Source organism: Mytilus edulis, chromosome 11 (genome assembly GCF_963676685.1).
Source record: "Mytilus edulis chromosome 11, xbMytEdul2.2, whole genome shotgun sequence".
Taxonomy (NCBI): Eukaryota; Metazoa; Mollusca; class Bivalvia; order Mytilida; family Mytilidae; genus Mytilus; species Mytilus edulis.
Genome location: NC_092354.1, coordinates 63,849,264 through 63,863,376, shown reverse-complemented (window position 1 = coordinate 63,863,376; position 14,113 = coordinate 63,849,264). Strand labels below are relative to the sequence as shown.

At 31.5% G+C, this 14,113-nt stretch overlaps 1 protein-coding gene and 1 long non-coding RNA gene across 2 annotated transcripts in view; both read left to right on the top strand.

The window, feature by feature from the left end:
- LOC139495997 (uncharacterized) overlaps positions 1 to 14,113 on the top strand; it is a 32,351-nt gene that overhangs the window by 13,140 nt on the left and 5,098 nt on the right. Inside the window, exon 7 of the mRNA XM_071284431.1 lies at positions 11,718 to 11,780. Coding sequence (XP_071140532.1) covers positions 11,718 to 11,780 — 63 coding nt within the window. The remainder of the gene's footprint in view (positions 1 to 11,717; positions 11,781 to 14,113) is intronic.
- Positions 8,895 to 10,449, top strand: LOC139494937 (uncharacterized). The gene is made up of 3 exons (XR_011657214.1): positions 8,895 to 9,074; positions 9,786 to 9,874; positions 10,318 to 10,449. It is a non-coding gene; the product is annotated as an uncharacterized lncRNA (long non-coding RNA).

Sequence of the window (14,113 nt, the reverse complement as noted above, 5' to 3'; positions counted from 1 at the left end):
TTAAAGTAGTTAAGACTTATTTGTGATTTTAACATTCGGTTGAGGCAAACTAAAGTTAGTGAACGGAAACGAAAAATTCAGCATTTTTTATGTTTATAAATGGCCTTAACTCAAGAACGGTAGAATTGATGCCACTCAATTTAAACCTTGATTTTATGTTTATAAATGGGCATAACTCAAGATGGTAAAAGTTATGCCACCCATGCAACATCTTACACTAACCTTGTCAAAAACGAACTGTAACTTGTAAAGTAAGCAAATGTTTCAGAGAGATGTACAAGGACTAAAGGAGCAGCCGGATCTGATCGCCGTATAAATAAGATATGCAAATGATTGTACAACTGCACATCACATATCAGGCCCTCGCTCTAAAATTCATAATATATTCCTTTTCATAGAGTAACCGATAAATTGCACGCATTCTTAAAATAATGACTTTTAATTCACTAATAACAATTTCGGCCGAACTACAATTGTCAAAATATGAATTATATTAGCACTTTCAAAACATTTTGCGATGAGATAAGAAAGAACACTTTTTATAAAACAACAATTATGATTCTTAATTTCAGCATTCTAAGATATTTCTTGCAAGCCAGTTAAAAGTTTAATCTTTTAAATTACCTCTGTAGATTTTTCTCAAAATGCATCCTTCACTAATGTTCTCTGTGGTTGTAGTAACTTCTGTCATTTTGTCTGCCTTCTAAACTTTTGTGTTTCTTTATAAATTCCTTTTGATAGAAGTGTTTGGTGACCTATAAAGAACAGCGTATTATATTTTGACTGAAATGGTCATATTATCCATGAAGATGGAGACTTTTTGTCAATTGTTCTGTGTGCCAAACAGATTGCATGAGAGTGTGAGTACAGTTCTTTAGGTACTTATGAAAATGTTCAAAACTAGTTTTTTACATAAAATAGTCTATTGGTCGTTTATTTGTTTTTTGCAATGGTGTTTTATTGTTTCATAGACTTATGAGTATAAATATCCTTTGGATTCAGTGGCGGAGCCAGTTAGGGTTCCGTGCTTTGAACGCCCCCTTTTTTGACGATCAATGGTTTTAAATTGGAACAAATGTTTAGAACCCTCTTTTAAAAATGGCTGGTCCCGCCCCTGGGTATCTTTCACTTTTTGCTCAAATAATAGGTACATATTCCATCTTTCTATGCAACAATTTCATAGCCTAAGCTTGAAGAAAGTGAACATTTAATTTTTTAAATGTTTAAAGATTACTTCAACTTTCACCCGTAGTAAATAATAATGAGATTACCAATTAGAAACATTATTACTATCATAATAATTAAAAGATAATAAATAATATTTGTCTAATAAATTTACGTTCAAACTTATGAACTAAAAAGAGAAAACATGTACAGAGGCGGATCCAGGGGGTGGTCATCCGGTGCCGGTGACCACCCCCTGGGTTTGCAAAAATGGTGCACCATGTACCAAAAAATGGTGCACCTTGAACATTTTGAAAAATAAATTCGTCGACCAAATCAATTTGTCTATCGTAATCACCAGTCATAAAGTTGTCATTACTTACCATAAGGCTAAATACATGTACTTTGACAGATATATTTATACAATGAACATGTAATCAACAATCGCTAATTACTTAGTCGATTTCTTTGATGTTAAGGTGTAAAATTGAAGAGACAGTCTTAGATGTTTTTTAGCAGGTAATTTATACTTTTTTTACATTACGTTTATCTAAATTTTTAAAGTTTGTATAATAACTTTTCTCGACCAATAATATTTTTTTACTGTGATGCCAAAATTCAAAAATAATTTTAAAGTTTTAAAGTCACATAAATATTCTATATTGAATGAATACCCCGTTCCATCATCTGTTTGTCTAAAACTTTCGTTCATTCCAATTTTTTAGTAACTTATACCCTCTTTCCTTCAGGAAACGCCACAAATCAGCCCCCTCTGAAGTACCAACGACTTGTAATGGACCTAGCATTGATACGAATAAAAGTGATCAGATTAAAGAAACAACCCCCGACTTACATATAAGTACAAGAGACATTGGTTTTGTAAAACAATCAACACGTAAATTAACAAACGAAGAGAATTTAATTTGATAAGAAATCATTTCCATCCTGGAATAAACTATAACTTTCCTATAAAAAAAATATGCAGGAAAGAACAGACTATTTCAGCTGAATTGGCTAAATCGCTATGATGGGCTAGTGTACTCACCTTCACAAGAAGGAGCTTACTGCATATACTGTGCTCTGTTTGGGGTTGTTAGTTTGGGAACATTATCATGCAAACCACTAACATATATATGGCACATGCAAGTACAAGACTTATCGATCATTTAGCTGTTTAGGCTGTGGTGAGAAATCATGTAAAAAAAGTCATACTGAAGCTAGAGCAAAAGCTCAACTTTTTCTTGACAACATTGAGCAAAGGACTACTGATATTCAAACATTTATTGATAAAGCAATGAATAAACGTATAAAAGCAAACAGAACTGTTTTGAAATCGATATGCAAGTGTGTTTTGCTTTGTGGAAAACAGAATCTTCCTATAAGGGGCCATAAAAAAATTGAATTTTAATTTAAGATTTCAAAAGGTGACCACCCCTTAATAAATTCCTGGATCCGCCCCTGATGTACCCAATCTTTTATATATATTGTTCACTTTAAGCATGGAATTATTATATTTAAATATACAATTCCTTGCTTTAAGGCATAGTCTTCAGAGTCGGATCCAGGGATGTTTAAAAAGGGGGGGGGGGGGTAATTAACAATAAAACTGAGTCTCATCTAGCCCCAAGCATCATGTCAGGCATTGTCATTACTAATGTCTTCTAATCTGAGTAAATTAATTACTAAAAACTATTAAATGTCTTCTTATCTGAGAAACAATTTCGACATTTAAACAAAATCTTTTACTTATGATATTGTTGATTCTCCACGAAGTAATATAAATAGAACCATACAAATAGTAAGCAAATACATGTTTTCAGATACCATCTTCAATATAAAAAAAAAATCACACCATGAAAAAATTAACTTGTTATGTGTTCCTCTTCTACTAGCTTCAAAATATATCCAAAATCAAGAATGTGGAACATACTCTATCTAACATAATCATTTGGTAATTGATGCAATTAGTGTCTCTTGTATGCCTGTCTTGAACATAAAAACTAAATATAAAATAAACAACTCTCCCAATGCCCAGGTTGGTTGTCATATTATGCAACATAGTTAATAATATAGAAACCAATGGGAAAAACATAGAACTTCTTTTGTCATACAAAACACTGTCAAACATCCAAACATACTATCCACACTGATCTGTGTCCACACTTGTAGTATATTAATTTATCTTAGTGATATAACAAATTGTCAGAGGAGTATAGTCAAATTTAGTTATAGAATGAACATTTAATTTAATTTGCTTCATGATATACCTCTTTCCTTAATGATATGATTATATCGTTATCATAGGCAGTTGTGGCGTTCCATAAATGTTATATTCCAAATTGTTCTTGTTTATTATGGAATGATCGATATACTGATGTATATTTACCAACGTTTTTTTCCAACTGATCGGGCGGAGCTTATGTTTTAATTCGCATAAGGACAGTCTATTTGAAGATGTGTGTGATAAGGATGATTGTTGTTATAATTATTATTGAATTCTAATCACTAATCAGTATCACCAAACGCATATACAAAAGAACTGAGGAACTGAGTGTATGATATGAGACGGATTACTGGACACTTCATTGATGATCTTATCCCAAAACTCCTGTCTATAGATGGACTGGTCTTAAATAAGCGAACTTCTTAAACTCCGCCCAGTCAAGTGAAATAAATCTAGTAATAGTAATATCGTAGAAAAATATGCAAATTGATATTCGCAGATGCAGATCGATCGAGGATTTGAAAAGGGGCATACGCAGAGGCTTGTAAAACGTCTAGTATGCATTGAGCATATATGTCGGGGATCTATGAGGGGATCCCAGTATCCTTGTCCCCACCCCTAATCCCACCTCTAGTATACTGAGCAAAACTAACCTCCAATTTCTTGAACTGTGATGAATGTTTCATAAACGAAACTGGAAAACTATCCCGTCTATGTTCAACTTGTCTTCCCTCCTTTTAATTTCCACTTGTCTGTCATCTTCATTCACGTACATAGAGAGAAATACCAAGTTATCATATCATACAAAATTACAGATCAGTGTCCTACGTCTTGTCATTAATTATCTTGTGTTTCCATTTGAAGTCTTCTCGGCATGTGGTAACACTAGGGGCCTACAATCAACGTACGCGTGCATTACATAAAATGATAAGGCTGTTAAACCGCGTTTGTTATAATTAGCAATAATTATTTTAACAACTTCAGATAGATATGCGGCACTTGTTTGCTAACATGAATTAAACAAATCGAAGATTGTAAATTATTTGAATCTGTGTCATTTCATAGAGGTTATTAATGTGTGGTCATTTTATATCATTCTAATAAAATAATATGTTAATCAAAAATGGACAACTACAAAAGTATAATGGTCTGGATGGATGGTCCATCGATTTTGTATTCTTTTAATTTTTAAAACATAATTTCTATTCTTTATAATTTTGCTCATTATTCTCTTATGATCATCCTTTTATTTTCTATTCTTTATATTTTTTTTGTATATGCTATATGTTTTGTCCTTTATTCTGCGTTTCCCAGTCCCGTGATTCGATATTCTATCAACTCCAACAAGACCCTCAAGTATTATTACCGATAAATAGGCGTTTGAGAATGTGTACCATTTTGTCTTATCCTTTCTTTTATTTGTTTTTAAAGATTTATAAAAAGCTTACCGCACTTCATCCCGGTCTACCCTTATTACAGGTATTCCCCATGGTATGTATTGTTTTAAAATAGCTTCTCGTTCCGTGCATGCATGCATGAACTATTTGACACTGCACGTTAAGCAACCAACAATCTGTCAATCAATCGATTTTATAGAAAAGATGTATCATATCTTACATCAAAACAATGTATAAACACCACCCGCTCATCTTTTTCTACAAAATGATAAATGTGCAGATCACACTGCTGACATTACTAGACCACATATATGACACTTCGTCTATACCTGAGGCTGTGGATGGGGGTTTACAGAATAGAGAATAATGAACAAAAAAATAGAAAGAATAGTAAGAGAAAAATGGTTTAAATTTGACCCCATCCTGACCCTCGTACTTGTGAGAACGTATATATAGGTTGAGGCCTTGCCCTCCATGTATTCAAAGTAAAGCATTATTTTGATTATGAAACATTGTGATTAGAAACGGTTGCTTTTTTCCAATCGATCTTCAAACCCTATGCCTTGAGTCTGGGTGCTTAAACCGAAATATCGATTTATTAGTGTTCAACGAACTTTCAGCACAATATTGTTCATCTCGTGGTTATCAAACTGTAATGGTGGAGAAAGCCGGAATGCCAAGAGAGAATCTTAGATTTTTGTCGTGAAAACTGATAATTATATTCAATCAATATACTAAACCCCTAACGGGAAGAATTGCACGTGAGGCACCCGTCGTATTGGTCATGTTATTACAAACTCGGTAATAATTCGGCGGGTCACATTCCTGAAAAGGGAACGGAATTGTAGTTACGACATAAAGAATCGTTACTAAATAACTGATACTAAACCACTAACGGGAATGATTGTGCCTGATATTCATATGATGAAGACATAATCTTTCAATCAGTTTAATTGAAGTCTGGAGCTTGCATGTCAGTTAACTGCTAGTAGTCTGTTGTTATTTGCATATTATTGTCATTTTGATTATTTTCTTTGTTTACATCTTCTGACATCAGACTCGGACTTCTGTTGAACTGAATTTTAATGTGTCTGTTGTTATGCGTTTACTTTTTTACATTGGCTAGAGGTATAAGGGGGGGGGGGGGGGGTGTTGAGATCCCATAAACATGTTTAACCCCGCCGCATTTTTGCGCCTGTCCCAAGTCAGGAGACTCTGGCCTTAACTAGTCTTGTATTATTTTTAATTTTAGTTTCTTGTGTACAAATTGAAGTTTAGTATGGCGTTCATTATCACTGAACTAGTATATATATTTGTTTGGGGCCAGCTGAAGGACGACTCCGGGTGCGGGAATTTCTCGTTGCATTGAAGACCTGTTGGTGACCTTCTGCTGTTGTTTGTGCTATGGTCGGGTTGTTGTCTTTTTGACACATTCCCCATTTCCATTCTCAACTTTATTTTTTAAGATTGCATTTGAACGCAACTGCCATGTGCGAGGTTTGAACCATCACAACCTCAGGCCCCTAAAAACGAAAAGATCAAGAAACAAAAAATCGCGTGCATGTGTTTTTAAGGTAATATTATATATAATTAATTATATATATATTGTTTCAACGTATAATCAAAAGTGCATTAATTGTAATAGAAATTTCAACAATTTAAAAATATGTAAAAGAACTTTAAGGCTAAAAAATATATAGGCGAAACAAAAATATGGATATGTTGTTTGGTATCCCATTCTCTTCAAAGCTAATGATAAATCTGTACATTGTACATGCTTCATATCCAGTGGCGGTAACTTGACTAATATACCTCGATTTTTAGTGAGTCGAAGGAGGAAACGGCATCAGTGCGGACAAATATACTACGGGGGGGGGGGGGGGGGGGGGAGGGGGGGTGGCTTGATTAATTATACAACGAAACCCTCGACTAAATGAGCTTTCATCGTTTTCAGATAAAAAAAAATAAGGAGACGATTTTTAAGTTTGCTGAACGTGATGTGGCTAATATTACGTGCATATTCAGGACTTGAACAAAATAACAATAAATCCAGTAGAATGTAGGTTCGTAATGAAATCTCTTCATTGACTTTGTCTTGTGTAAAAAGCTTTCTTGAAATCCCCGCGGGTTTAATCAACTTTGAAGTAAGTGCTTCGTTCTTTCATAGTTTATATTTTTTTTAGTTAATTCGCCATTTATTATTTTAAAATTTACATATGAAACAATAACCCGGATAAATCATTCCAGAACCATGATAGTGCTTGTATTATATAAGAGGATAACGAAATTAGAGAACTATATTTATTTAGATTGATAACCATGATGGAGCAAAGTTTTAACCACTTTTTTATGTCCCTTTTTACCATAAGATACTCCGGTCATTATTTATATAAAGAATGATGAGGATGACGATAATAACGATGTCTGATGTCCAGTGGTAGCTTTTACATACATACACCCAGAATGACAACATGCTTTATGTTATTTACACGTTTTGTACTAGACAAACTGCGTCAGATTTTTGACGCGTTTTTTCAGAAGATACAAATAACTTTGTAAGAAGACATGCCACTCTGCCAAGACACATTATTCTAACTTCAATCGTACTAGTCTTCAAATGCTTTCATTACATATAAACGAATGTTTTCCTAACCTTCATTATTTGTTTGGTAGGAGCAATGTAACATATAATATCATGGAAAAGCCATTCTTTTTTTACGGACAGCAGGAACAATAAGCTAATATAAAAAAGAAGATGTGGTATGATTGCCATTGAGACAACTATCTACAAAAGACCAAAATGACACAGACATCAACAACTATAGGTCACTGTACGTCCTTCAACAATGAGCAAAGCCCACACCGCACAGTCAACTATACATGTAATAGGCCCCGATAAGAAAATGTAAAACAATTCAAACGAGAAAACTAACGGCCTTATTTATGTAAAAAAATGAATGAAAAATATGTAACACACAAACAAACGACAACCACTGAATTACAGGCTCCTGACTTGGGACAGGCACATACATAAATAATGTGGCGGGGTTAAACATGTTTCTCTCACAAGCAAAAAACTCCTAACTGTAAGTCTACAGTGCAGTATTTCGGACGTCAACACAAAAAAACCAGCATGCAAATATATATATGGGGGATAAGTATACCATTATTTACACATCAGACTGTACTAATTATATTATAACTTTGGATACACCAAACTAGGTACTTCATATCTGAGTAACAGGCAATATACGCCCTCAATTCTATAGAATTAGTTCACTATTTGTATCATTTGTATTCATCTGTCAAATCTGTGTGTTCTACAAGGATCAGCAGTCCTTACCCTTTCATTTGATATCTATATAACTTACAAAAAATTATTCTGCATATAATAAAGTTTGATTTAAATACGTAAGAACTACTTTGTTTTAAATACGTACTTCTTTCCTTTTTTAACGTGCCCAAAATGGTGGTGTAACATCTTACGAAGTCTATTCAAATTGTTTTTGCAAACTATTTCGCTCTGGCTGTTGCTAGTGGTCGTCTTACATTTGCAGTGTGGTGAGATCCTTTTTGTTGCATGTTGACTTTGAGCAATTAAAGCGCGTTCCTTTGCTTATTTTGTGTACGTGTTTTATAATGTGCTTAATATTATATTCATTTTGTGTCACGGATCGATACCCAATATTCTTTTGTTTTTCTATGGAATAAATGTTCCTATACAAAAAAAAGAAATATTGGTATATTCAAAACTTCGATTTTTTTTAATAACGTAAATGATTTTTAATTTTAAGAACTAAACGAAAAAGATAATTGTAATATAAAATCTTACGATTCTTTCTTCAAACACGATTTGTTATCATATGCTAATTACCCATATCATATTTTAATGACCACATACTGTAGCCATCGTGATCATATAAACCTAATAAATTATAAACATCCCAATGTAAAATTTCGCACGATAGATAATGACAAACAAACGACGGAAATTACATAATAAATTCACAGCGTGTTCATTTGACTTTATCTTAATATATTTGTCAGTACATAGATAACCCGAATAATCCAGTCTTTATATTACGATCACTTCGACCACTTCATGAACCATTTCCTCGAGAAAAGTAGTGGATAGGGGGCGCTGAGTTATTCGAGTTAGTACATGGAGGAAAGGTCTGTTTCGAATGTTATTCAAAGATTAGGAGCGACGATTCAATGTCCGTATGTGTATTGTATTTGTCGTGGTTGAAACGGCACCAGGAACATATCAGGATAGACAACAGAAGTTTGTAAGTATTTATTTTATGTATTTATATATTAACATAGATATTATAAGCCTTTCATGCCTTCTGTTGACAAATTTTCATAACTATGCACTGTTTTAGTAGACCACAGATGTCCTTTTCGAACTAAAAGAACCTCCCTGAAAAAACACACCTCAGTCGAATCTTTCTTCTCAAATGAATGCCCGAATGGTAATAAAATATGTAAAGTGTTGACTATAGTACATGAACCTAAATTTCAATATATTTTTGTATCAGAGTGCTGAACGCGCATCTTTAACGTTTTGAGAGAAAAATGAATATTTTGTTGAAGGGAGAATGTGTTGGGTACATTACACACATTTTTACCTGAGGAAGCTGCTGTTCCTTTTGGAACATGTCTTACTTGTTTTCTGGTATGTTAAATGGGATAGGTAAAAGTATTGTTAACACCAGTCCTGTGTTTTGTTTATGACTTAATGAAACCTGATTTTAATTGTTATTTGTGTATTCAGTTCGCTGTCTCCTAGGCATGAACCACTCATCTGTTTTAAGACTCTATGATTGATTGATTGATTGATCATGACTGGCTGAATGTCCAATGGCAACTATTACATGCATATTCAGGAAGTTGGGAATGATACATGCAAATCCTGATAAAAATAAAGAAATATGCCTGAAGAAAAACAATAACAGAGTAAGTGTTCCTGCATTTTAAACTTTAAATATTTCTTGTAGAGTGAGAAAACTGTTATGAAACACCAGCAAAAAAGACTAGATTGTTATTCAGTCCTGACTTATTCAGTGTCTCTGAAGATGAAGATTAGGTATGTAATAATGAGGTTTTAATTTGATAGATTGTTGACTTTTAAATTGTAAAAGTTTAATGAGTTACTGTAAGTTAATCCATTTATTATATAAATTAAAATTCAATAATTACAGTTCAAGTGCATAGCATAGCCATCTTTATCTTGCTGTATCCAGAGGCAATAGATATAAGAAGATGTGGTATAGGTACCAATGAGACAACTCTCCATCCAAGTCACAATTTATAAGAGTAAATCATTATAGGTCAAAGTACGGACTTCAACACAGAGGAAGACTATTATTAATTACAATAAAGAGAGTGAATAATATTATATAAGCAAAATGAACATCATAAGTAAGATTAAAAGAAAGACAGACAATTTCTTTATCAAAGATTATAAATTTTGGTATGGTTACTAAAAATATTTGAAATTGTTTTGAATTTGTCGTTTATTTCTTTCAGATCAGGCCTATCCAGAAGCAAGAAAAAAGACAATTTTTAGCACGTGCATCTACAGAGAGAGACATGTTTTAAAAAACAGATATATTTTCAATTTAAGAAAAACCTGTTGAACTTTTACCATTTCTTATCTGTTTATTTAACATTTATATATTGATATTTTTTTTTTTTTTTAAATTGCTGCACAGTATTTCTATTCAGTCCCACATAACACAATCAGCTGAAGAAATTGATGTTTTCATATTTCAAGGGAGTGTCCATTTGCATTGTTGATAGCAGATATATGCATTGTCTTAAGTTGGGTTTATAAACAGTCACATCGCAACTTCAAATAAAATACATTTTTATGAATCTTACATGTAAATAGACATGAAAGATACAAAATTATATCGGAACACATTTTTTTCTGACCTAAATGTATTCTCAAGGTAAAATTATGTGAACATATCAAATATTATCAAAAACACCGCTTGTTTAAAATAAAATTATTCTATGTAGCCTAAACAAATCATACAGATCAGTGTATTTTTTCCTAAACAAATTTTATATATTTTTATAACCAGAATAAATTTATTCTGTGTCTCAACCTTAACATAATTACTGTACTATCAAAATAAATTTATTTTATATATCATAATACTTTTAATCCACATTGAATGTAGAATAAGTTTATTCTGTGTCTCCACCTTAATATAATAACTGTACTTTCAGAATAAATTTATTTTATATATTATTATACAAGACAAAAATCACATTGAACATAGAATAATTATATTGTGTGTCTCAACCTCACCATACAGATTACTTTACTTTCAAAATAAATTTATTTTATCATAAATCACATTAAATGTAGAATAAATGTATTCTATGATTTTCTAGAACTAATAATAGATATTAAGGCTCTATATAATAAATTTATTTTATAAATGATCATATACAGTAAGCACCATGTATTTAGAATAAATTTATTCTATGTTGCATCCTTTACAGAGAGTTGACTAAAAATGGACAGCTAAGTGTAGAATTCAGTATAAATTTATTTTGAAATGTAACAAATACAGTCTAATATAACAGAATTGTCTTTGTTTTTCATGATTTTTTCACAAATACATGGGTTATAGAATAAATTTATTACGTTCTGGTCCAAATTTAGCCTCTAATTGCACTTGTCAGAAATTAGAGTGAAAAAAGAGGAAAATTGGTTTTTTCCTTTTTTATTCTGCTCTCAGTTATCAATAGAATAGAAAAATGTCCCTAAACATTAATTAATACAGAAGTGAAGGAGCATCCACCCAGAACCTCATTACAAAATTGTAGGTACTTATACCTGATACTGGATATTTTACTAAAATTTTGAAATATAAAGATTTTATAGCATTTGTTATTATATTGCTTCTTTGCAGACGTCTGACAACGACGAACCTAAAGAAATTAAACGTTCTGTAAAAGAAAATCAACTTAGAAAGGTATGTAATCATGGTTATAGTTTAAACATGTGTTTAAGAAATTAAACGTTCTATAAAACAATCAAATTAGAAAGGTGTGTTATAATTGGAAAATGGAAATTTGAGCAAGTAAATGATTTCAAAAGTAACATAGATAAAGACAAAATAAGAAATGTTATAGATGAATTATCTATTTATAGTAATCAAGAAAATGTAACAAAATATGAAATAAATATTGCAGTTACAAATATTACTGATATTTTAATCGATTCTGCAAAAGCAACATTTGGTACACAAAATTTTAATAGAAATATGCTGAACTGTAATAAAAAGCATAATAAACAATGGTATAATTTTGATTGTAAAAGGGCAAAGAAAGAACTGAGAAAGGCACAAAGAATGTATAAACATTATGGGTCAAATTTATTTAAAGAACGATTACGACACTGTGAATATTATTATAAAAGTCTAATGGACGAAAACATCAGGAAGCATAATAGAGAAATAAGTGATAATATGAAAAAATTAAAATCCAAAAATCCCAAGGAATTTTGGAAATTATTTAACAAAGGTAGACAAAGAGAAAAAAGCAATATATCTATTGAAACTTTATTTGATTTTTTTAAAGAATTGAATGAAAACAAATTTGAAGACAAGTTTGTCATCAGGAATGATTTGAACTCAAATCTTGTAAATGAGACACTGAATGGTGTAATTACCCATGACGAAATTATTAAAGCTATCAAAAAGGCGAAAAATAACAAATCGCCAGGTAAAGATAAAATAATCAATGAATATGTTGCAAATTCTCTTGACAGTATGATTGATGTATATGTTAATTTGTTTAATCTTATTTTTGATACGGGTATTCGGCCGGAGGCCTGGCTTATTGGAAACATAATACCAGTTTTCAAGAACAAAGGATGTAAATTAGACGCAAAAAATTATAGGCCTATTACTTTATTGTCATGCCTTGGTAAAATTTTTACATCTATTCTTAATGATAGATTGGGGGAATTTGTTGATGAACTTAATATCTTGAACGAAAATCAAGCAGGCTTCCGACAGGGCTATCTACTAACGATCATATTTTTTCATTGTATGCACTCTTTGAGTTGCTATGTGTCAAACGAAAAAAATTACATTGTGCATTCGTTGACTTTGAAAAAGCCTTCGACTTTGTTCAAAGAAACTCGCTTCTGTATAAGCTTGTTTTAAATAAGATAACTGGTAAATTTCTCAGAATTGTAGAAAATTTGTATAAAGATGTAAAATCAAGAGTTGTACATAATAATGAAGCATCTGACATGTTTGTTAGTGATATTGGGCTCCGCCAAGGGGAAAATCTTTCTCCTTTATTATTTTCTTTATACTTAAATGATCTTCATGAATTTTTAAAAAATAGTGATTTAAAAGGTATACATTCAATTACATCTGATATAGAAGATGAACTGGATATTTATTTTAAGATATTTGTCTTATTGTATGCTGACGACTCGATTTTACTCGCTGAGTCAAGCACAGATTTGCAATTACTTTTAAATAGTTTTTCTCAATATTGTGAAAACTGGAAACTTAAAATTAATGTTAACAAGACAAAGGTAGTGATATTTTCAAAAGGTAAACCACAGAATAATTTGAAATTTTATATTAATAACGAAGAGATAGAAATTGTTAAAAACTATAAATACCTTGGTGTTATATTCTCTAGAACTGCATCTTTTTTTGCAACTAGAAAATATCTTAGAGATCAAGCTACTAGAGCTATGTATTGTGTTATTAAGAAGTGTAGATCAAACCATCTATCTATAGAATGCCAGCTCGATATGTTTGACAAAGCTGTTTTACCTATACTCTTATATGGGGCCGAAATCTGGGGATACGAAAATCTTGACATTTTAGAAAGAGTACATTTGAGTTTTTGTAAGCATGTTTTACGGTTAAAAAGATCGACTCCAAATTTTATGGTTTACGGGGGAATTGGGAAGATATCCGATTTCTTTATACGTTAAATTACAGATGATAAAATTTTGGTGCAACCTTCTTGATAACACACTTGATAACAAGATTTCGTCAATGTTATATAAGTTGATATATATTAATTATAATAAGTATGGAATTGAAAACAAATGGTTGTTATTTATCAAAAGTATTTTTGATAATTGTGGTATGTCAAACATTTGGCAAAATCAAGATTGTATCTAAAAAAAAATGGATTGTATTAAGTATTGAACAAAAGTTAAAAGATCAGTTTAAACAAGAATGGTTTGCAAATGTAAATCAATCATCAAAAGGTTTATGTTATAAATTATTCAAAACAGAACTCAAATTTGAAAATTATATTTCAGTTTTAT